This window comes from Conger conger, chromosome 8 (assembly GCF_963514075.1).
Source record: "Conger conger chromosome 8, fConCon1.1, whole genome shotgun sequence".
Classification (NCBI taxonomy): Eukaryota; Metazoa; Chordata; class Actinopteri; order Anguilliformes; family Congridae; genus Conger; species Conger conger.
In genome coordinates, this window is record NC_083767.1 from 32,390,363 (window position 1) to 32,413,758 (window position 23,396).

Here is a 23,396-nt window from a genome sequence, read left to right on the forward strand (position 1 = left end):
AGTTGATAATAGTTGTACTACTGAGCATATGTTGTTTAGGTATATATTAGTTTGTCTTCTCTAACCGTGTATGCGTGTATCTGTTCATATTGGCAGTTTAATTAGCATTGGTTTATTCCCCACTCATAAGTGCTGTGCCCAAATGGGTGGCCTCACTGCTGAATTATGGGAAAAATAGATTTATAAAGCGAATGTTGAATTATGGGGGAAAATGGCTAGATGAAAATACAGTAAATCAAGCTTTGGATTTCTTGCCTTTCCCCAATGCAATATCATAACTGTTAATTTTTTCTAGAAAGGCTATAAGCAGCAGGCACTTATTTTCCAGGCAGCATGCATTATCACTCATCTCACTTTTTCATCTCACCCATCCAATTTATCTGTCTGATTTTAGCCCTGATCCAACCTTGAGGAAGTGGGTCAACAGCCATTGAAAAAGGATAGCTTCTGAAAAGAATTGGAACATTCAAGAACTGTTTTCTGTATGGCCATTTCCTACCGAACCAGGAATTTGTTTTGTTCGTGTTGATCAATGGCCCAGAGTCTCTAAATGCCCTGGATGCCACAGACTTGGACTTAGCCTGTCTGTGTTTCTCTCTTGCAGTCTCAACTACTCAATTTATCAATGGGTGTGCCAAATGTTGACCTTAAAAGATGACTAAAGCCAAATTTGGTTACTGAGTGTGTCCCTTCCCAGTGGAATTAAAGACACAGTGCTAACCACTTACACAGTAATAAACCACGGCCTTCAGGGCTTAGACAGAAAACTAGCAGTATTCAGCCCTTAAACAGTAAACTTTGGTGTTCATTCATGTATCATTCATGTATAACAGGGCGGCCCGCAGCGTAGTGGTTATGTCGGTGGTTCTAATCCCGGTGTAGCCACAATAAGATCCGCACAGCCGTTGGGCCCTTGAGCAAGGCCTGCATTGCTCCAGGGGAGGATTGTCTCCTGCTTAGTCTAATCAGCTGTATGTCGCTCTGGATAAGAGCGTCTGCCAAATGCCAACAATGTAACAATGTATAGAATATTTTTATACGTACACACTCCATGAGACTGCTTTGCAAGAAAATCTCAAGATATCAGCGGTTTCTGAGATACTCAGACCACCCCATCTCACAGCAACAGTCATTCCACAATGAAAGTGGTCACATATTTGCATTACTTCCCCCTTCTGATGCTTGGTCTGAGCAACAACTGAATGTCTTGACCACATATGCATGCTTTTATTTATTGAGTTGCTGCCACATGATTGGCTAATTAGATATTTGCATTAATTGGTGTCTGGTAGGTCTCCCTAATAATATATCGAATTAATCAATCGATCCAGGAATTTGATCTTGCGGTCATAAGAATGAATGCAAATTCAAACAATCCCTTTTTATATAATTTTATTACTAGAAGTTTAACTAAGTTTACATCTGGAGAAACACAGCATGAAGACAAAATAAAAAGTTAAGGCATGCAAATCACTAGATGCCTACAATTATGTTGTTTGCGGTCGTATCCAGGATATGTAATAGCTGGATACCAAGATGCAGACGGAGGTGTTTCCAAGTCAGCGACAAGACTAACTACGCAGTTTTAATAGTTCAATGTTTGCCTTGTAAAACTGAGAAGTGTTTTCTAGCTAGCTATATGTCTGCCCTTGTTTAAATGCATTCATCCTAAACTAACTGTGAATTAAGTACATCTGTAAATTTCCCATTATAAATTTGCTGGCTATATTGTACTGTGACAGCATTTGAAGCTCTATTCATGTGTAAGAGATTTAATTCACTTTGTTATGTTGTTTCTGAGCCTTCCATTTGCCTTTTCTGCACCAAAACATTTCCAAATATTCACTGTCACCGTTTCTCCGGCTGACTTGCAATTTTCAAACATTCTCCTGTAGTACTGTGTGTACGGTAGGGTGCAAAATAGTCTTGAGACTATTACTAGGGTAATACAAATGTTTTGGGGAACAAATGAAACGAGCAGTTTGGAGCTTCATCTCTGGAATCCAGCTCTTCCTCATGTGAAGTAGTCCATGGAGATCAAGATGGGGGTGGGGGGTGTCGTGACTTCTTGACTGACAGGCTGGTGACTTGATTTTGATGGATGAGAACCATGATTTCCTGCCAGCACACACACAGATACACATGTGCTCACGGTCGTATGAATACACACACACACACACACACACACACACACACACAGACACACAGATACACGCACATACCTGGTGTGAGGGAGTATTCTCTGTTCCCCTGCAAGAGCAAGACATAATATCTATGGCTTATTCTTTATTCCTTTTTACTTCACATGGTTTTGTCCCCCCCCCACACACACACACACACATACAAATGTGCATATCCAAACACACCAACAACGATTCACGAAAGGCGCTCAAACTCTCTCTCTCTCTCTTTCTCTCTCTCACTCTCTCTCTATCTCTCACACACACACACACACACACACACGCAGAGGCCTTTGTCCTGGTAGATTCCCTCTCTTTGTGCCCCCTCCCCTCAGCAGACAGGAAGTCTGGGTAAAGGTGGAGTGTGCTAATGAGCCATATAGTCAAAACAGGATGTTTTATCTTTTGTGTTTGTAATCATGTGGAAACATAGGCCAGGGCCCTTGTGTGACAGTATTCATCAGAAACTTTCTCTGCCTTTTTAAAGGATTAGACTTCACGGCCTTTCTCTGTTAGCACACTGGCTGTGTAAATGTGTGTGTCTGTGTGTGTGTGTGTGCACGTGTCAGTATTGTTCTACCAGTTTCAGTATTTTAATAACATTCCAAAGAATAACAAACTCTGGACTGGGTATTAGCTGCAGAACCAGTGTCATGAATCTGCACCATACAAATAAACTGAATGCTTACTGATACTCTTCAGACACAAAAGATCCAATGGCTATCAGCTGAATAGTGCTAGAGGGGTGGGGTGGAACAGCCATAGTTGAGAAGTTTCAATGTTGTTTTGCATCTTTAACCAGGTAGGTAAACTGACAACTTGGTTCTGTTTTGGAGTGATGAGTGGGGGAACCAAAGTGGTCTAGGAATGCAGAAATTTGTGTCGCCAAACCCTAGATGTCCAGTTAGGGTTAGGGTTAGGTTTATTGAAAAACACATTCATCAGTGGCGCAAATTGTTCCAATGAAATGAGTGTCATTTCAAAAGTGGGGAGAAGTGCTCACATGTAGCAATGAGTTAACAGGTTAATTTCGATTATTTATTTTCTTTGCTGTTTGGCCTGAGGGGCTGATGTGGCTTTGCTTGCGGCTAGGAGACTGTGTGAGAGTGTATCGTTCAGAGAGAGGGGGAACGAGAGAGCGGGTAGATGAAAGGGAAAGGTTTACACTAAATAATGGTTTGCCTGCATGTCCCTGCCTTATCCTCCCACCCTCTTCCTGTGGAGGGAAGGGGGGAAGAAGGGAGAGGAGAGGTACAGAGGTAGAGAGCTGGAGAGAGAGGGGAGGGTGGAGAGGTGGATAAATTGGGGTAGAAGTAGGAAGTAGGTGAGGGATAGATCGGGAGGAGAAGAATGGGGAGGAGAGGTGTAGAGAGGGAGGTTGGGGGATAGAGTGGTTGAGAGGGAAGGAGGAGAGATGGTGAGGGGGATGGGGATAAAGGGAGAGGCGAGGTGGTGTGTCTCTCTGTGGTCCCCTGACAGCATGTGTCAGCTTGCCTCCCTCCTGAGACTGAAACACAGGAGCCCAAAAGAGCCCCGTGCTTTCAGCTGAAAACATGCATGAATACAGCCTCTCCGTGCATATGCAGTGGTGTGCATACATTTTGGCACACCTGGTCAAAAGGGCTTTTACAATTAATATGTAAGTGAAGAGAAGGGAACCTGACCTCTAAATGGTACAAAGTTAAACATGGCACATTTCTTCATAATTATAAAGCAAGATTACTTTTTCTTTTAAATTTGTACAGATTCAAAATAATAAAAAAGGAAAAAGGCCCTGTGTAAAGGTTTGGGAACCCTGTCAGTTAGTATAGCTTGTAAATGCTTCCGATAGCCAGCTAAGAGTCTTTCAATTCTCACTTTTGTATTTCTTCCCCATTCTTCCTGGCAGAACACCTCTAGCTCAGAAATATTCTTCGGCCTCCTTGCATGTACAGTACGTTTGAGATCTCTCCACAGTATGGGGATTGTGGTGGCCATTCCAAAACATTTATCCGTCTTTCCTGGAGGTCCTTTGGATCATTGTCTTGCTGGAATACCCCACCTCTCTTCCACTTCAATGCCTGGACTGACCTTTGAGCATTAGCCTCTAGAATTTCTTGATATTTGGTGAAATCCATTCTTCCTTCCACCCGCACCATATTTCCCGTGCTCCCTGCTGCCACACAACCCCAAAGCAAAATGGATCCTCATCCATGCTTAACATTTGGCAAGGTGTTCTTCTCTACAAAGGCTTCAACCTTTTTTCTCCAAACATACCCTCTTTGGTGGTGGCCAAAAAGTTCAATTTCAAAGCTCATTGTCCAGAAAGGCTTCAGGCTTCTCAATGTTTTCTTTTGTATACTTCAGACAATTGTTTGAGATAATTTTATGTTGAGGTCATTCTTTCTGGCAACTATGCTATGTATATCTTTTTTTAAAGTACGTTGTATTGCTGTCTTTTGAACAGCTAGACCTGTGTCTGCCATTCTTTTTTGCAACTCTTTTGCAGTGATGTGTAGGTTCTTCTGAGCATTTCTTACCAGGTCTTGGGCCATTCTATCTGAAATCTTTCTTGGTCTTCCAGACCTTGCCTTGACTTCAACTGTTATCTGTTATCTTCCATTTTCTGATAATGTTTCTGACAGTGGGAATATGTAGTTTGAGATATTGAGAGTTTTTTGTAGCCTTCTCCTTCTTTTTTTTAAAGATATTTTTTAGGCCTTTTTCAGCTTTATTGGACAGTATAGTATAGAGAGACAGAAAGAATGGGAGCGAGAGAGAGGGAAAGACATGCGACAAATGTCAGGCGGTCGGATTCGAACCATCGACGTCGCGGCTCGCAATGAGCATGCGGTCAGTGCTCTACAGGCTGCACCACCGAGACACCCAAAGCCTTCTCCTTCTAGGTGGAAATTAACCATCTTTGATTCTGAAATCCTTGAACAACTGTTTAGAGGAAGCCATGGTTGTTAACACCAGAAAGAACAGCCACTGCAGTTGGATAATTTGAAGGCATGGAGTTACTTCAGAATTAAAAAGTTAGGCCTGGAATTATACTCAATGAAGCCCTAACGAGTACATCACCTAGGTCTGGGCCTTAGTAATCATCTTTTTAAAAAGTAACGAAGAATAACGGAGGTTTCTCACTTTTGCACCGGGCCCTTTTTCCTTTTTTAAAATGTATAAATAGTAAAATATGAAAATAAAAAGCAATTTTGCTTTAAAATTTGCAGAAAGGTCTCATGTTTGACTCTTTACCATTTAGAGATGGACTGCATTTTTATGGCGCTTTTATCGAAAGCACTTTCCAATTCATACCTCTCATTCACCCACTCACACACCAACACGTGATAGGCTGCCATGCAAGGTACCAATCAGCTCTTCGGGAGCAATTGGGGGTTAGGTGTCTTGTTCAGGAACACTACAACATGCCCTGGGCGGGGAATTGAACCGGCAACCTTCCAACTGTCGGATCAAGACAGCTAACCCCCTTGTTCTAACATTTCACAGTATACAGTATATTCCAATATTCCACTTACTTGATGCTTTCACATACTGCAAAATGTAACCACTATAGTTAAGTATATTTATCATATTTTCAGTCTCTCTCATTGATTGGCGCATTTCATTTCCTCCATGTGCATCTGTGACCTACCGTAGGTCACTCCTGCCCATAAAGGCTTTTAATATGTTACGTAATATGATATTAGATGAGAGTATGATGCATAAAAGCTGCAAAAACATTGCTTAAAATGGACGCGTTCGGTTGGAACGTGTCTGTCGAGAGCTGTGCCCAGAGTCAGAATCCCGCCGTCTGATTCGATAGCAAACCAAGGGTAATCCTCGATTTACTGTACACAACGGGTTAATCCCCTGCCTTTCCGTATGGTTTATATCTCATCTCTCATCTGAACTGTGGCGGGTGAAAGCAAACCTCGATCTGTTCCAGCGGAAGTATTGCAGCCTCTTTTTTCCTGTGAAAGGTTACAGCCGGGTTGGGAGAAGCCACTAAGCTGGCCTGCTTTTGTTTGGCGGGTTTTGTTTCTGTTATTGGGCTGTGCTTCCTGTCCTGAGATTGGGTTTCCTGTGTTGCCGTGGCTGCCATCCCCTCTGCAGAAAGGGGATTAAAACCTGAGCCGTCTCTAAGCACCTGGCCTGCAAATCTCCCAGCATGCACCAGCAAGCGGTAACAGTGGAGGGACAGGAAACCTGACTACACCTGCATACCCTACTACACCTGTACACCTTACTACACCTACACACTTTACTACACCTGCACACTTTACTACACCTGCACACCTTACGACACCTACACACTTTACTAAACCTACGCTACTACACCCTCACACTTTACTACACGTGTACACCTTAACACCCCTCACACTTTACTACACCTTACTTCACTTACATACCTTACTACATCTGCACATCTTACTATAGCTTCCTACACCTACATACATTACTACATCTACACACTTTACTACACCTGCACATCTTATTCCAGCTTACTACAGATACACACCTTACTTGACTTACATGCTTTACCAGACCTGAAAGCCACTCCTTATAATAATTTAGTACACCAGCACACCTTACTATACCTATACATTCACGCCTTAGTACACCCTTCAAAGCTCACATGACTGCACCTACAAACCCCACCTCACTACACCTGTGCAGCTTGCACTGCACACCTGGGGAGGAGCCTGTGCAGTGGGGAAGAATGAGGCCGTTGTACAGACCTGGGGCCCCGTAGAAGCCGGCCTCCAGCGCCACATTAGAGCCACTTACTGCCGGATTACACCGGAGTCCCGCGGTTTACACGGGCGCGGCCGCACCGTCGTGCGGTACCCCCGCCCCGGCCGCGGCAGGAAGCCTTTTCTAACAAGGCCAATCCTGTTTCCAAAAGACGACACAAACAACCCATTGTGTAGCAGGGACACTGGAGCCGTAATGGAGCCCGCGTGTGTATCCGCCTTCGGCTGAGTCATCTCGGTCCAGATTTAAGTTACCCCGCTTTTGTCAGTGAAATGAAATCCCACACCCACCGCCCCATTTGGCTACCAGAGTAAACCATCCTAAGTGGCAGAGCCCCATGTATGCCTGTGTCCTACAGATGTATCTTATACTGGTTTACAGTGCTGTAATACTGTCTGGCTATGCATGGTCAATTCTTTCACTGCTACAAAGCTGAAACTAGATCTTGGGCAATGCCTTCATTTAGGTTAGAATTGTGTGTGTGTATGCGTGTGCGTGCTCCAGACAACATGTTGCTGTTTTGTGAATGCAGGTGAGCCTTCTGTAAATACAAAGGAATGAAAAGGGAGTGTGAAATTTAATATGTACACATGACTCTTGCAGTAATGAGAATTTAGGTTAAGGATGTTTTTATGTGCAATTTTAAAACACTTCATAGTTATGATTCCTTTTCAGTTTGATCTTATTTTTTGAGTTTGGTGAGAAACTCCCTGCACGTTCAATTTACATTATAGGATATTCATTTCCAGAACAACTTACACAGATTAAAGCTTGATGTGCAATCCACTGATGCAGCTGGAAGTTGACTGAAGTGGTTATGGCTTAGTGCCTCTCTTAATGGTACAAAGGCAGCACCCCAACTGGGGATCAAACCAACAACCTTTGAGTTAGAAATCATGTTCTCTAACCACTAAGCTACGCAGCCACCCCAACAGGCATGTACAGAGTGCAGTTAAATCTATGCGTACCTATGAGTGACTTTTATTCAAGCGTTAATTAACTTTACCATAAGGTTACATGAATTGGCATTAAATAATGTAATTGTTAATTAACTACTAAGAAGTTGATCAGTACAGCTTTGTTTATGTATTTGTACATGATTAATACATGCTAACAATGACACTAGTTAATGCCAATTCATATTTGGAATGAGAAAGAATAGTTAATGTATTTGTTATTGGTCAACTAATTGTAAGTTCATCCTATGGTTCCTCTTATATATATATTAATGTAAGTAGTACAGTGGCTAATAGTTAACTAATAAATTCCATAATTAAAAGTTAATTTCATGCATGATTATTATGTATTTGTACATCAATTAATTTGTGTTAAAACTACATTAGTTAATGCTAATCCATGTACCCTTATTCTAAAGTATAACCACAAAGTCTTTGAAAATGAATGCAGAGATTTATGAAGTAGGATAAAATTGAGTTTAGTATGAAGCATATCCCTCCAAAAAAGAAAATGTCTCCCCCATTGATGATCAGATCTGTTTGCGGATAAACACGGCTCCCCCCTCCGCAGGGTAACAGCCAATCACGTTTCTTCTGCCCCAGCTCCCTCTGTCTCCAGCAACAAAAGAGAGGAAGAAAAGGGAAGGAAGATGAAAGGCGCTTTACCTGGCAGCGAGGGGAAGCGATGACGATAAAGCTGGCAGGAAGCAAGAGATTAGGAGGGAAACATTAACGTTCTTGCGTTCCTGTGTTTTTGACACGTGGGAGCAGGGCATGGGCGTGTTTACATGTAGCCCGGGCCACTAGAAAGCTCTGTGTGGACTGCTCTACTCTGGGGGAGGTTACCGCTGAGCTGCGCTCTCTTCTGGACACTTATGGTGCCATTTGCACTCACTTTAAGACAGATGGCACTGGGTTTTTAATCTGTCATTTTTCCAGGTTGAGGCTGCTGCAACAATCTTTCTCGGGTAATGGATGGAAATGCATGCTTCAGACCACACAGCTCCTTCCAGGGATGCTCAAAGATGCTCCCAGTGGATGTTTATGGTGCCTGTTTACTGAACAGTTTAGCTGAACTCACATTTTTGGTATTACAAAATAGTATTCGCTTTTAAAACGGTTTCCCTGTCTGCAGCTAAGCTGAGTTCTGAGCTGAAGTTCTGTTTTCGGCGTTACGCAGGTTGGCCCCTTCTTCAACCAATAACAAAAGATGCTGTATGCCGGTGACCAAATCAGTCTACCCCATGAATAGCCAGCTCATTTTAGATGTACAGTGGGCTCCATAATGTGTCGGACATGGACATTTCTTCTTGATTTCGCTCTGTACTTTTGATTTGTGATCAAGCGATTCACATTCTCAGCTTTTTTAAAGGGTAGTTTTTTACACATTGTTTTCAGCATGTATAAATGAAAGGGCTTTTTATCTATAACCCTCCATTTCAGGGCACCATAATGTTTGGGACATAATAATGTAAATGAAAGTGGCCATGGTTGGTACTTTCTCACATATCCTTTGCATGCAATGATTACTTGAATTCAGTGACCCATAGACGTCCCCTTGCTCTGTCAGGCCTGTAATGCAGCCATCTTCAGTTCATGCTTTTTTCAGGGGTTAGTTGCCTTACATTTTTTCTTCAACATATGAAACACATTTTCAATTGGATTGAGTGAGGGACTTGACCAGTCAAAATGTTCCAGTTTTTGGCTATGAAAAAAATCATTTTCTGCTTTAGCAATATGTTTGCGATCATTCTCTTGTTGGATGAAGTGCTGTCAAATGAGTTTGGAGGCATTTATTTGAAGTTGAGCAGATGAGGTGCTTCTGTACACTTCCAAATTCGTCAGCAGTTACATTGTCAGTGCAGACAAACAAGCCAATACCTGTAGCAGCCAAAACTATAACACCCCCATCATGATGTTTCACAGATGAGGCGGGTGCTTTAGATCTTGTGCTGTTCCTTTGGCCTCGTTGCTTTTTCCATTATTTTAATACAGGTGAATCTTGGGGCTATATTTCGGAATCACTTTTGCAGTGGGAGCAGTCATGGTGAGGTGTGTGGGTGCACTGGGAGGGGCTATTGCATGTGACGAGCACACAGCTAAGGGTTTGTGTCGCTGGTGGAAAATGGGCTGGACTATGCCGACTATATTATCAGTGGTGCAGCTTGAGCCTATTAAATTAACTATTTTCATTACCTTTAAGATCCGTGCATGGGCAAGGGTGTATTGCTCATTTTCGTAGTCTATATGACTACAATGGAAGATGAGGATAAGGCAGATGTTTCTCCCAAGACATTCTTTGGTGGGATGTGCAGAGTTCGGCTGTCACTCTTTCCAGAAATTAAAAATGTTCCAAATGATTTTTGGTAAGCCTAAGGTTTGGCCTGTGACTGTTTTGTTTATCCTCATTTCTCAACCTAATAATGGCTTCCTTTACTTTTGTTAGCACAGCTTTGTTGGCACAGCTAAGGTCTTCGTGCTGACAATCGCAAACATCAAAATGATCAAGACTAGATACTGAAAGCTCCATTTTAGCTGCTCCAAGGATGCGATTGAACACACCTGACTAGTCAGAAACAACTTGTGAAGCCATTTGTGCCAAACATTATGGTGCCCTGAAATTGGGAGCTATGTACTGGATAAAATATGTTGCAATTTAGTTTGTTGTAATTTGTAATAAATTGTATAACATACCATTTAATAAAACTGTGACGTGAATAATTTGATTACAAATCTAAAATTGTAGGGAAGAGAAACCAAACCAAGGAAAATGTCTATACAAACGTATACATGCACCCCGCCCACACATTGAGCAGAACATTTTTTTAACATCTTTTTTTAATATCCAGCCTGCTCAGGTTAAGTAGCTTACTCAACAGAACAGTGGCAGCACTCCAACAAAGCCACAGCCTTTGAATTACAAGCCCAGTTCCCTAAAAATCATGTGACATTAGCCTTCATGGCAACTTGCACATCTAGTCAAGCTTCATTGAAGAGGAACTAAAATAAGAAGAACAACTGAACTGATTATCAGGAACATGATCAAGTAAACGTCGTGTCTACTGGAAATCACATTTTTTTCCGTCCATTTGGATTCAGTAAAGTTCAAATTTACTTGGCCTTTAAGATTTTCCTACCAAACTGTCGGTCTCTCTTTTATAAATGGCCTCTTTTTGGGGACGTTAGCCTCGGAACGTGTTTTCCTCTTTGGGATCCTGAAACCCGATAGGCCGCTTGGGCTGAATAATGGCTATAGAACATGGTGGAAGATGCCTGTCACTGGCTCCAGCCCGAGGCCTGCGTTTTGGCCGCCTGATTACGGTGTACGGTTTCTCCCGAAAACAAACAGCGGCCCCTCCTGCGGGGCAGATTGAAAGGCTGCCTTCGGAGAGCGGAAGGAGAACGAGACCAATTAGGGGATGGAGGGAGGGAGGGAGGGAGGAAGGAAGGAAGGAAGGGGCTAATTAAAAGCTGCACTCTGGGCAGATTGCATCAGTTTTATTTTCTCTGCAACTGCGCCAGGTGTAATTTTAGCGTGGTTTTGGGGCCTTTCTCTGTTTTCTGGCTTAAGCTGAGGACACTGAAAAGGCTGTAGAAGTTTGCAGAGGCACACGCTGAAGTTTTGCTGAATCCTGGTCGCTTTAGTCGTTATGCAGCCACTTCTGTCTGCGAACTGCGGATTTATTTTTTCACGGCGGATCGGGGGTATGACCAGCACAGGAAATAAGTGCTGGTAAAGTCGTCCGCTAGAGAAAGAGGCATGCGGAAAGCTTTTGATGTATTTCTGGATACGTGTCAGAGTATTGTTATTTATTTATGGGAGCAGATTGCATTATGCGGGAGAGGACCGCTGGTAAACCATAGTGGTTATGTGAGCTGCAGCTTGTTGCAGAGGCCTGTAACCACCCGAGGATAGCCACAGCTTTTAAAACTGATGAAAAAGGTGAAAAACACATAAAAAAAAGCAGTCGTCTGGCAGTCAGAGGGTTGCTGGTTCGATCCCCCACCCAGGCTGTGTCGAAGTGTCCCTGAGCAAGAAACCTAACCCCCAAATTCTCCTGACAAGCTGGAGTTCAACATTGCTGTATTATAAATCCTTTTTTTTGATTGGTCTTATGTAATATTCAAATATTTTGAGATACTGGATTTTTTTTTTATTTTTATTTTTTTTAGCTTGAAATATTTCACTTTGTGTAATGAATCTAGAATATACAGTACTGTGCAGAAGTCTTAAGCACCCTAGACTTTATTATATATATTAAATTAGACACATTATATATATATATATATGCATGTTCATTTTTTTGTGTGTGTTAGTATAAAAAAACACATTTGAAATTTCCAAATATTAATTTTCCAAAAGATTTAATTTTACAGAGACATTTTTGTGTTTAATTAAAAAAGTGACATATTACTGCAAGCAGTTGACTACTTTTTACATAAAAACTTGATCAAGGCTGTCTGAGATCAGGAACATGGAGCCAACCAAAGTCTGCAGAAGAACGGTGGCAAGTTCTCCAACAAAGGGTGGTCACAAAAAATGTTGATTTGATTCCGTTTTTAACTCTTCTGCCAAATGTAAAATGTATAGTATGTTTATTTAGGACCTTTCATTGAATTATTTTTGAAATAATCTTATCTGTACAGAATGTTATACAGGTGCCTAAGACTTTTGCACAGTACTGTATGAAACTTTAACTTTTTGAATGAAATTTAAAAAAACTTAAAAAAACTTTTCCATGATATTCAAATTTCCAATTCAAGATGTACCTGTAGATGGTTGTTCTGAGCATTTCTGGGTGGGTGAATGGTCTTGCCTTCAGAAGAAACATTTGGGACACAGTGGTCTGTGCTGTTATATTGGGGACATTGATACACACAGCGGTTTGTGCTGTTATACAGGGGACATTGATACACATCGTGCTCTGCTGTTATATTTGGGCCATTGTTATATTTTGGACATTCATGAACAGTGTTCTGTGCTGCTACAGTCGTATGCAAAGATTTGGCACCAAAAAGCCTTTTACAATTAATATCTTGGTGAACAGAAGTGAACCTGACCTCTAAATGGTACAAAGTTAAACATGACATATTTCTTCAAATTTTAAAGCAAGGTTACTTTTCATTTTAATTTTGAACAATTTCTAAATGATAAAAAAAGCAAACAATTCCTGTGCAAAAGTATGGAAATCCTGTCAGCTAGTACTTTGTGACTCCTCCTCAGGCAACTATAACAGCATGCAGACACTTTCTGTTGCCAGCCAAGATTTTTATTTCTCGCTTTTGGAATTTCCCCCCATTCTTCCTGGCAGAACACCTCTAACTCAGTAATATTCCTCGGCCTCCTTGCATGGAAGGCATTTATCATCTCTCTCCACAAATTGGCCAAAAAGTTCAATTTTGTTTTTGTCAGTCCAAAGCACATTGTTCCAAAAGGCTTCAGGCTCCTCAATGTTTTCTTTTGCATACTTCAGACTTCTTCTGAGTATTTCTCACCAGGTCTTGGTTCAGGTTATGTGAACATTTTCTTGGTCTTCCAGACCTTGCCTTGACTTCAACTCTTCCATTTATCTTCCATTTTTTAATAATGTTTCTGACAGTGGAAATAAGCAGTTTGAATTGTTTAAAGTTTTTTTGTAGCCTTCTCCTTATTTGTGGAAATGAACCATCTTCATTCTGACATCCTTAGACAACTTTTTGGAGGAAGCCATGGTTGTTTGCACCAGAGAGAACAACCTGTGCAGTTTGATAGTTTAAAAGTCATGGAGTTACTTAAGGGAAAAAGAAGTCCAGCCCAGGAATTCTGTTCACCCAGGAATCATTGAAGCCCTAACAAGTACATCACCTGGGTTTGGGCCTTAGTAATCATCTTTTTGGTTTCCAAACTTTTGCACAGGGCCCTTTTCCTTTTTTATCATTTAGAAACATAAAACAATGGCATTTTGCTTTAAAATTTGCAGAAAGGTCTCATGTTTAACTAATTTACAGTTCAGGTTTGCTTTCCCTTATGTACAGATTCATTCTAACAGACATTTTAACCAGGGGTGCCCACATTTTAGCATACCACTGTATATTGTGGACATTGAAACATACAGCGAGAATGATGTATGCTGTCTGTAAGTTTAGTAAACTGAGTGTGACCTTGTGATATTGTAGTGTGTATATGTGACAATGTGTGTATATGTGCCAGAGTGTTAGTGTAGTGTGTGAGCAACAATGTGTTACTGTAGTATGAATGTGTGTGACGTTGTGTTATTGTAGAGTGTGTATGACAGTGTGTCAGTGTATGAGTATGTGCAGCTGTGTGTTATCGCAGTGTGCCACTATGTCTTGCAAGCATAACAAACATAACAAGTTTGGGGAATAGAACAAAATGCTTGGTTTACAGAGTGACTGAAAAAATGATGAGGAGGAGAAGGGAGGAAGTTGGGGCCAGAGACCCTGTAACTTCCCTTTCATCCTTGACTGATGGCTTTTCAACATACACACACACAAGCAGTGGTTTCCTGTCAACAGTCTGCATGAAAAACACTAAACAGAAAACACAGCTATGCTATTGTATTAATCTGAATTATTGGATTATTGGACCGGATTTTTTTATTTCTATATTAACTTTTGCCCAAATGCTTCACTTGAGTGTCTCAGTGCTCTATGGGAGCCTGGGCATCATGGAGGCAGTATTTTGGGGATAAAAAATTGAGAATTTAAGCACATTCCGTACGCCTTGCTCCTTTGGGAGGCTTTTTGGCTGTACTTTAGTTCTTAGCTTCACTGAATGAAAAAATTATTTTGTCCTGCAATGAAGCCATATTCGAGTTTGAATTTGAATTGGAGAGACTTATCGGATCAGCGATTCCGTCCCTCCTGTCTCTCTCGTATTGGATGGTGGCTGGGTTTTGAAGCAGCAGCTTCCTGTTTCTCTGACTGACATGCCATCACCCTGTACTTGACTAATGTTTGGTTAAAGACCTATGTCACGAGAGTGGAGAGGAAATGGCAGCTCCCATGAGCAGCTGTACAGAGGTTGGGTTTGTACATGAATCTGTCTTTGAATTCCTTGGTGGTTCAAGCCCCAGTGTTGTCATAGATGTTAGGCCACTGTGGAGGGCCCTTAACCCCACATTATTCAAGGGGGGCCCCTGCTTAGTCTAATCACCTGTAAGTCGCTTTGGATAAAAGCGTCAGCAAAAAAACGTAAATTACTGCAATGTAATGTCCTTCTTTTCAGTCACTCTACTGGCCTGTTCCAGTTCCATATGGACCCACCTGAATCATTACTGAATCATGATCACACAAAACATGCTTAAATGAGATCTCCATAGAATTAACTCGAGAAGAGTAGCTGACGTCCTGATCTACTTGTATTGAGTGAGAGTTATAGCCTAAGACTAGTGCACATGCTCTAGGTACCTGTTTTACTAAAGACTACAGTCACTTACAGTCCATGAGTGGGCATCAGACAAGGCCAGTTACAGGTTGCCACTCCTACTGAATACCAATGCAGGGGCTGAGTGTTGCTACTCGGCCTGGCGAGTTGGTAATGTTGCTTGCTAGCAATCAAGCCACCAAAGAAAGGAAATCTTGGTTTATGTGTTCAGTTTACTTTCCTGTTCTACTAAAAAGAAAATTCTATTTCATAAAGAACATTGCATGGGTTTAACATAACTATGATTTATGCAACTGACTCAGCATGCTATTTCAGACACGATCACAACTTGTACAATGTTTGGTTGTTATAATATATCTGGCAAGATGTTTTTATGGGATACTGGTCGTGAGAGAGAATGAGGAGAGAAGCTGAAAGCGTTAAGCCAGACAAGGAGAAATGTATGGTGACATTTGTTCATTCCCATAAAGGCAAATGCCGAACAACATCGACAAGGAGAACAAGAACCAAAATAAACAGAAAGAAACATAAAAAATTGTCATTCTTTGCTTAACACATAATCACTCATTCTTGTTCATTCACTTTGCAAAGTAAAAACAGCCCGATATCCTGTGTTTTAGCTGTGCAGAGTAGATCACATACTAGAAACTGGTCATCAAATATTGACCTGCCTTTAATGCAATATGTCTGGTCAGTGTGAATCAGTAAACTGATTCTTTAGCCTGTTGAAATGTACTTTTGAAAGGATCTTTTAATCCACACTTAAAAGTGTGACCGGACGCCAGTTCTTAAACAAGGAGAGATCTTCCCTTTTTGGCAGTAAAGACATTACTGCCTTCTACAGCTGAAAGGGAGGTCCCCCTTTTTGCAGCTCTCCTGAACAATCTCCCTTAAATCATCACCCATAATGCTCCAAAAAGCCATATAGAGCTCAGTCATTGGGCTATCAAACCCTGGTGATTTCCCACAGTTTTGCTCGTTAGCTGCCATGGTCAACTCCTCTTGGGACAGAGAGGCATCCAGGGCCGTACAATCTGCTTCAGACAGCCTGGGTAAGCCCTGATGCGGTATGCGGTATGCGGTATCTGCTCCTGGTCCATCACTCGATGCAACAGAAGCAGAACACAAATGGTGATCGGAGAAATGAGAAGGTGTGAGTGAGCTCTTGAGGAACCAAGTCATGTTATGCTTTGACACATCTCTCAAGCCTTGCCCCAGACACCTGGCTTGAATTTAACCCATGAGTATAATTTTTCAATGTGATTCCTCCACACATCCCCAAAATCAAACTATCTCAAAATCGACTTAAATAGACTTGATTGGGGATTCCACATTTCCTTTCTTGCAAATTAACCCTGCAATTAACATCTCCAGTGAGTGCCACTACTTCGCTGGAGTTGCATTTCTTAAGGGATTCAGACAGCACTTTGAAATACCGCACTGCCGCACCACTGCTCTGAACCCCTGTCTTTCTCTTTACTTTCCTGGGCTTTTTTGTAACAGTCTGGAACCCTTCTGGGGTTCACACTAATGGAAGGTGCCTCAGATTCCACCGTGTCCATAGGAGCCAGCCTCTTTGTACTTGCCTCTGGTTCTGTGCTCAGTGGTCTTAGCATCGTTCACTGGGCTCTTGCCCTCCTGTTCACCCCTATCACCTGCAGGTTCCGAAACAAGCCCATTTGTTTCCAAAAATATAAATCAGATTATTATATTTTGCCTTTCTATAAATATAATTTGTCAGTATGCATTGCTGGTATTTCCGGGAGTATCTAACCTACATTGCCAGTGAAATGCTCTATGCAACAGCAACTTCTTAATGTCCCCTGTACTACCTGGTACAATACATTTCCTGACATTCAAACCAGACCTTTAAGGGTATTCTCCACTTTTGCACATTTCACTAAATTTTCTGACAAAAATCTCACACTTTTCTCTATTGCTGTTTTTCATTGAAAACAACCTGCTTGACTAGACAGAAGTAGCCTATGTGGGTCTGAGAAATGTCTTTGCAGTATTTACAGTTCTACTGCCAGTACAGCACACTGAGAACAGCAGCAAAGGGTCGGCGTAGGCACTGGGTAGATCTGCAGCCGCTATATTTGCACCAAAAACTAGAGTTGGAAAGTGTTGCGTAAGCCAGGTGTATTGGCGGTGTATTATTTTGGACATAATGCAAGGAGGAGTTTTTGGGACAGACACCACAGGATGTTAAATGACCTAAAAGTGTCATTGCAAAGATGAGCACTGGAGGTGCACGGTGGTCACAGACACCCCAGAGATGGCCTTGTGGTATTTACAGCGCCCACATACACAGTTCCTGCATCACAGCCAGATCCATAAAACTGAGTTTCAACTTCTGCCAGTCTCTACATAGAGCCATCGAAAAGATCCTGACAACTTCAGAGATTTGTTCTGAGATTTGTTCTGAATTCTGCTGCAGTTTGTTTGTTTCTGTTCTCTTTTTTTGCTAACCTGTGAGTAGCATCCAGCCAGGGAGTGTTTTGCCAGCATTTTGCTTCTACCTTTTTGTTGTTGTTAAACCATGGAGGTATTATCTGCTTTCCGGAGGGGGGAAAGAGAGAAGCACAATTAAAGAAAAAAAAAAAAAGCTTTAAAAAGCTGGAAGCTGGCACTCATTTTCAGCAAGACTCTCGGCTGGGTGCCCACCAAGCCTGGGACGTGTCCCACATCTGTTTGCGAAAAAGCAAGGACACTAATTCCAACCGTAACCCTGCCTGTTCTGCTCCTCCTCACTGCTGATTGGGTGGCAGTGGGTCATGTGACTCCACCGTTCATGTGACCCCAGGCCTCTCTTGTGGTTTGCTGTGATGATATAGTGCTGTGGGGAGCAGGCTATGAAGTGCCAGCTCTGTGCTGTGAAGTGCTCTGCCTTTGTTATCTTGGAGAGATTGTGCGGTACAGTGGTTGGGCAACTGGGTTTATGACTCAGATTATGCAGGTGCAATTCCCAGGTGGGATTCTGTTGTGCCCAAAAAACTACAGGAGCCCTCAAGTTTAACCTGAACCGCTTTAGTAAAATATCCTGCTGTGTAAGAAGTAATAATAATAATAATTTATCATAAATACGAGCTTTGTCTTGACAGGTAAAGAATATCTGCTTAAATTCATATATTTAAATGTGTTGTGTCACATAAAGTGAGCATCAATTTTAACGGAGTTACGAAAAGAAGACAACAATTTAAAATGAATCACATCATTAAAACATTTTCATAGGTGAATTTTCACAGAGGTGACTTATGTGCATCGTAGCCTTTGTTTGTGCGGTCTCTCTTCGCATTTGATATTCCAACAGAAATATTGCAGTTGTTCTGACAACCACTCCAGGGAGGGGGATCCACTTTAAATGAAGGCGGTGGTTTAGGGTCACCTACTGGCCGCCATTTTTACTTCTCTGTAGGGCGTTCCAGGAATCCTGCAGTGACCATGCTCTGGTTGGATTTCAATACTCCTGGCCACCGGAGCAGCTGTCAGTTGATTGGTGGTTCCAGAACTTATGACCATAAAAAGTTCCTTCTGACTAAATGACTACACTGGCAGGAAATCAGGGGTAATCAAATAATAAAATGGGGATTTGACCTTGTCCTCACCTTTAAATACCTTTCACCAATCGCAGCGTGTGTTGATAATAGCGTAATTGAACAGCAACAGTTATTGGTGGGTGCCTTCTGATTATAATTCTCGTCATAAATATGCGTCATACAGGAGTTGTGACATTAATTGTTTGGTAACCATGCATGCAGTTACTCTAGCATTAGCAGGATAAATGAGGAAGGAAGGTACCTCTGGTTTTGCAAAAAACTTTATGGGGTTATGGGATTTGCGGTTCTGCGTACCGTGTACACTGAAACATGGTGGGATGCACATCCATGGCTGTCTGCCCAAAGGAGGACATCCCATCCTGTAGGGGGCAGTGTAGTGCAGTTGTTTGGGAATTAGGCTTATAACGCATAAAAGGTTATGGGCTGTATTTCTGTATTGCTGTACTACCTGGTGTTTAGCGGCTTCGTTTAGAAGCTTCGGTGTGCTTCAGCCTTTTGGAGATGAGGGGATAAGAGCAGCCTCCTGGTGTTCATTATCCTCTCATCATTTTTGCCTCCCCCTGGATTGAGGAACCCTCAACAGGAAGTGGACTGGTCTTCATTTCCTGTCTGCCTCATCATTTATTTTGGACATGTCTCCGCATTGGCTCCCCTCGCTGGCTTTCAAAGCAACAGAGGGGTTTTGACTCGAGAGTAAGCTCCCTGGCTAAGCATTTAGCCTGTATTTAGGTTTATGTTATGGTTATATAATCTTTATTTAATGTGATGCACAGTCTGTTATTTATTCTGGAAGTCCTCCAAATGGTCAGCATGTTCTCCCCGACCGTTTCCCCTCGCCAGCGGATGATGTGATAAAAGCCTGCTGAGCTTGCGCCACATCTTTTTACTCTCGGCTGATTTTTTTCTGCAGTTTTTCCAATGCTCAAGGAGAGGGCCGACAGTCTTGCGTGCTGCAAAAACCTGTACGTGTGTTGTGTTTGTGCTTGCCTGTGTTGACGCAAAACAGCGTCAGGAGAAAATGGGGTTGGTGGGGGGGAAATTCCCTTGGAAAGAAACCAAAGAGGGATCCTCCTCTTCCTCCTCTTCCTCTTCCTCCTGCAGCTAAAGCTGTGCAGTCAGGCTGTGCTGTGCTCGCTCAGTACCGTCTCCTGTGCCAGATGTGTAATTAGTTCCTTGTCTCTGGGACGAGGATGGGCCCCAAACAAACGCTTGCAGCAAATCCGTGGCTCTCCAGGGAGAGGAAGTCCCACAGCCCGGAATCTTCCAGACATCCTGTTTTGGAGCCGGCTCAGAGCAGCACTCTGCACCTGCAGACGGGAATCTCATCTGTCTCCGCTTGGGCTCCGCAGTGCCTGGGGGGGGCAGATAGGGACCCTGTGTGTTTGGGCAGTTAGGAGGACAGTTACAAACACGAGGGACCCTGTTTGTTGGGGGGGGGGGGGGGGGGTTAGGAGGACAGTCACAGACACTAGAACACTGTGTGTTCAGGCAGTAATGAGGGCAGTTAAAAACACAAGTGTTTCCGTGTTGGGGCTATTGGCAGGAGACTTACAAACACCAGAGAGTCTGTTTTTTGAGGGGGTTAGGAGGGCAGTCACGGATACCAGAGAGTCTGTGTGTTGGGAGGGGTTAAGGGAACAGTCAAAAACACTAGAGAGTGAGGGCAGGGTCATTAATCTGGCCTGTGATGTTCCAAAATGGCCAGAAACTTCTAACCCCAGGCAAAGAGCAACAGACCGTAGTCCTGACATCTAAGGGACCAGGACATCAGAAGAAAGCTGTGTGTCAGCCAACCAGATTTACTGGCGGGAGCATTTCAAATGGAGGAAGACACTTGCTCTGTTTAGTGTGATCATGTACTGAGGTTATTGGGGCTAATGCTCTTTTAAATTATGCCGAGAAGTGGGTGGGACTATAATCATTCTGGCCCATTCTGGTTTCACAACCACTCCACACTGGGTATTAGATTGGTATGTATTGTTTTATGACTTGGGTGTGATTATGAATTCTGTATGGGTTTGTCTTGATTTGGATATGAGTTGCTGTGTCACACAGCACCAGTGGAGGTCAGCCCTGTTATTTGTCCCCTCTCCCTCCAGGCGCTGGCCTGTCTGAGTGGCCTTTTGCCATGCATTCCTCCCCCCTCAGCAGGCTTTGCCTCAGGAAGTCGCCCAATTAGAGCGTAACACCCCGGCCAGGGCCCTCGGGGTGGGGGAGGGGGGGTGGTATTGGCCACCAATTAGTGCCTTCAGTCAGTCAGTCCATCCGTGCAGGGCAGTGACTGCAGGGAGCTTTTCCACAATCCAAGCAAAGAGGAGCAAAAAGCAAGCAAATAAATTAGGATGAGATTTTACAGCCAAAGCCTTTCGGTAGAGAGACATCCTTTCAGCCGAAGCCACTGGCTTTACAGTGGGCTCAAGAATTATTGGCACCCTCACCAGCAATGCACAAACAAGGCTTAAAAAAAGGAATAATATAATTATAGAGAAAGGTAATACACCTACATGTGCCAAATACTGTACTTTATTAATGTTTCAATGGAAAAAAACAAAATCATAACAATCATTTAATAAAAAATAAATTTCAACAAAATCAAGGTTTCAGAATTATTGGCACCCTTCACCTAGCACTTAGTGCAACCACCTCTGGCAAGGATAACAGCATGGAGTCTCTTCCTGTAATTTTTGACAAGATTAAGGAACACATTTGGAGGGATTTTGGACCATTCCTCTTTGCATATCCTTTCAAGATCCGTTCTTGGGTTTGTGCTTATCAACTGACCTCTTCAACTTTCGATTGGATTGAGGTCTGGTGACTGAGATGATTTTGTTGTCACGGAACCATTTCTGTGTGGATCTTGAGGTGTGTTTTTGGTCATTGTCTTGTTGGAAAGTACACCTACGACCAAGTCCCAGACTTCTGGCAGAGGGAACCAGATTTTCAGCCAAAATTGCCTGATACTTGCTGGAATTCATTATGCCATCAATCCTAACCAGTGCCCCTGGACCTCTGGAATTAAAACAGCCCCAAAACATGACTGACCCACCACCATATTTCACTGTGGGTATGAGGTGCTTCTCCTTGTATGCATCTCTGTTCCTACGCCAAACATACCGATGCTGTATCTGATCAAAACGTTCAATTTTGGTCTCATCTGACCAGAGAACCTTGTTCCAGTCATAGTGTAAATGACGTTTGGCAAACTCCAAACGCTTTCTTCTGTGTCTTGTGGTCAGAAAAGGCTTTCTTCTGGCAGCCCTTCCAATGAGGCTGTGGTTATGGAGGTGCCGTCTGATGGTGCTTTTTGAAACCTGGTGACCCCAAGATGCCACCAAGGCCTGCAATTCTTTCACTGTGATCCTTGGGGATTTTGTTGCTTCTCTCACCATTCTCCTCAGTATCCTGGGGGGCAAGATGCAGTTGCATCCTCTACCCATGAGATTTTCAACATTTCCATATCTTTTGAACTTTTTTATAATTGCTCTGACAGTGCTCAGTGGTATATTCAATCGTCAATTTTCTTGTAGCCATTACCACATTTATGAAGGTCTACGACCATCTGCCTCTTTTGAACTGCCAATTCTTTTGTTTTCTTCATGGTGTTGGATGACAAAGGGATATTGCATGTGTGTTACCTCATTTTTATACCCTAGTGAAACAGGAAGTGATGTAATCACTCAATACAGTTCCTGAACACATAGATAAACTTAAATAAGTGGAATGTAATACCTGGTTTAATTTTGGTAGGTGTTATTTACAATAATCTTTAAGGGTGCCAATAATTGTGAAACATTGATTTGGAGGAAATAGATTTTTAATTAAATCAGTAAATGATTTTTGTTGGTTCCATTGAAACATCAATATAGCACAGTATTTATCACATGTTGGTATATTGAGTTTGTCTATAAATATATTGTTTAGAATTTTTTTTGAGTATTGTTTGTTCATTTTCTGTCAGGGGTGCCAAGAAGTTTTGAGCCCACTGTAAATTTAACATGGCTGTAAAAGCAGCATTACGGCTACAGATAAGCACAGCTGCCATCAAATCAGGCCCACTGTGGAGCTGCAAGCCAACAGACTCTATATAAATGGATAAATAAATTATCAGAATGAGCAGAACACAATGGGAGCTCTGAGTCCCTCAGAGACCAGCTGGTCCGCTAAAGCTGCTCATGACTGTTCCTTCTTCACTTGCTGGTCTTCCTGTGAGGGTAGTCGATGGGGACCTCTCCTGGTATGTTGAGTAGAAAATGGCACACATCGAGGGAGGAACTGTCCAGAGGTGTCCAACTCCATGCCGGAAAGTGACTTGATAAGATTTACATTATTGAAACCCATGGGCTGCATTTCACACATCCTAGTTACTTAGGAGCAATGGGCAGCCACAGTGTCCTGACATCAACTACTGTTTGTGAGTGGTGGTCATCTGGAAGAACATCACAAAACATTGTATCAGCACTGGTTGGGAGTGGTCTGTCCCAAACCTTCACTGCCCTGATGCTCGCCTCCTCATTTGGACAATTTGCATTTCTTACCTCAGTCGCCATTTAGTCTGTTGCAAGTGTATTTGGTTCAG

At 42.5% G+C, this 23,396-nt stretch overlaps 1 protein-coding gene across 3 annotated transcripts in view; it reads left to right on the forward strand.

Annotated features, from left to right (window-relative positions):
- The window catches only part of afg2a (AFG2 AAA ATPase homolog A), a 119,392-nt gene that overhangs the window by 51,830 nt on the left and 44,166 nt on the right, over positions 1–23,396 (forward strand). The window contains exon 15 of one of the 3 annotated variants that reach the window (XM_061252105.1): positions 395–428. The exons of the other annotated variants lie outside the window; for them this stretch is intronic. Coding sequence (XP_061108089.1) covers positions 395–400 — 6 coding nt within the window. The 3' untranslated portion in view covers positions 401–428. Of the gene's footprint in view, positions 1–394; positions 429–23,396 lie in introns of those variants that run through there. 3 annotated transcript variants of the gene reach the window in all.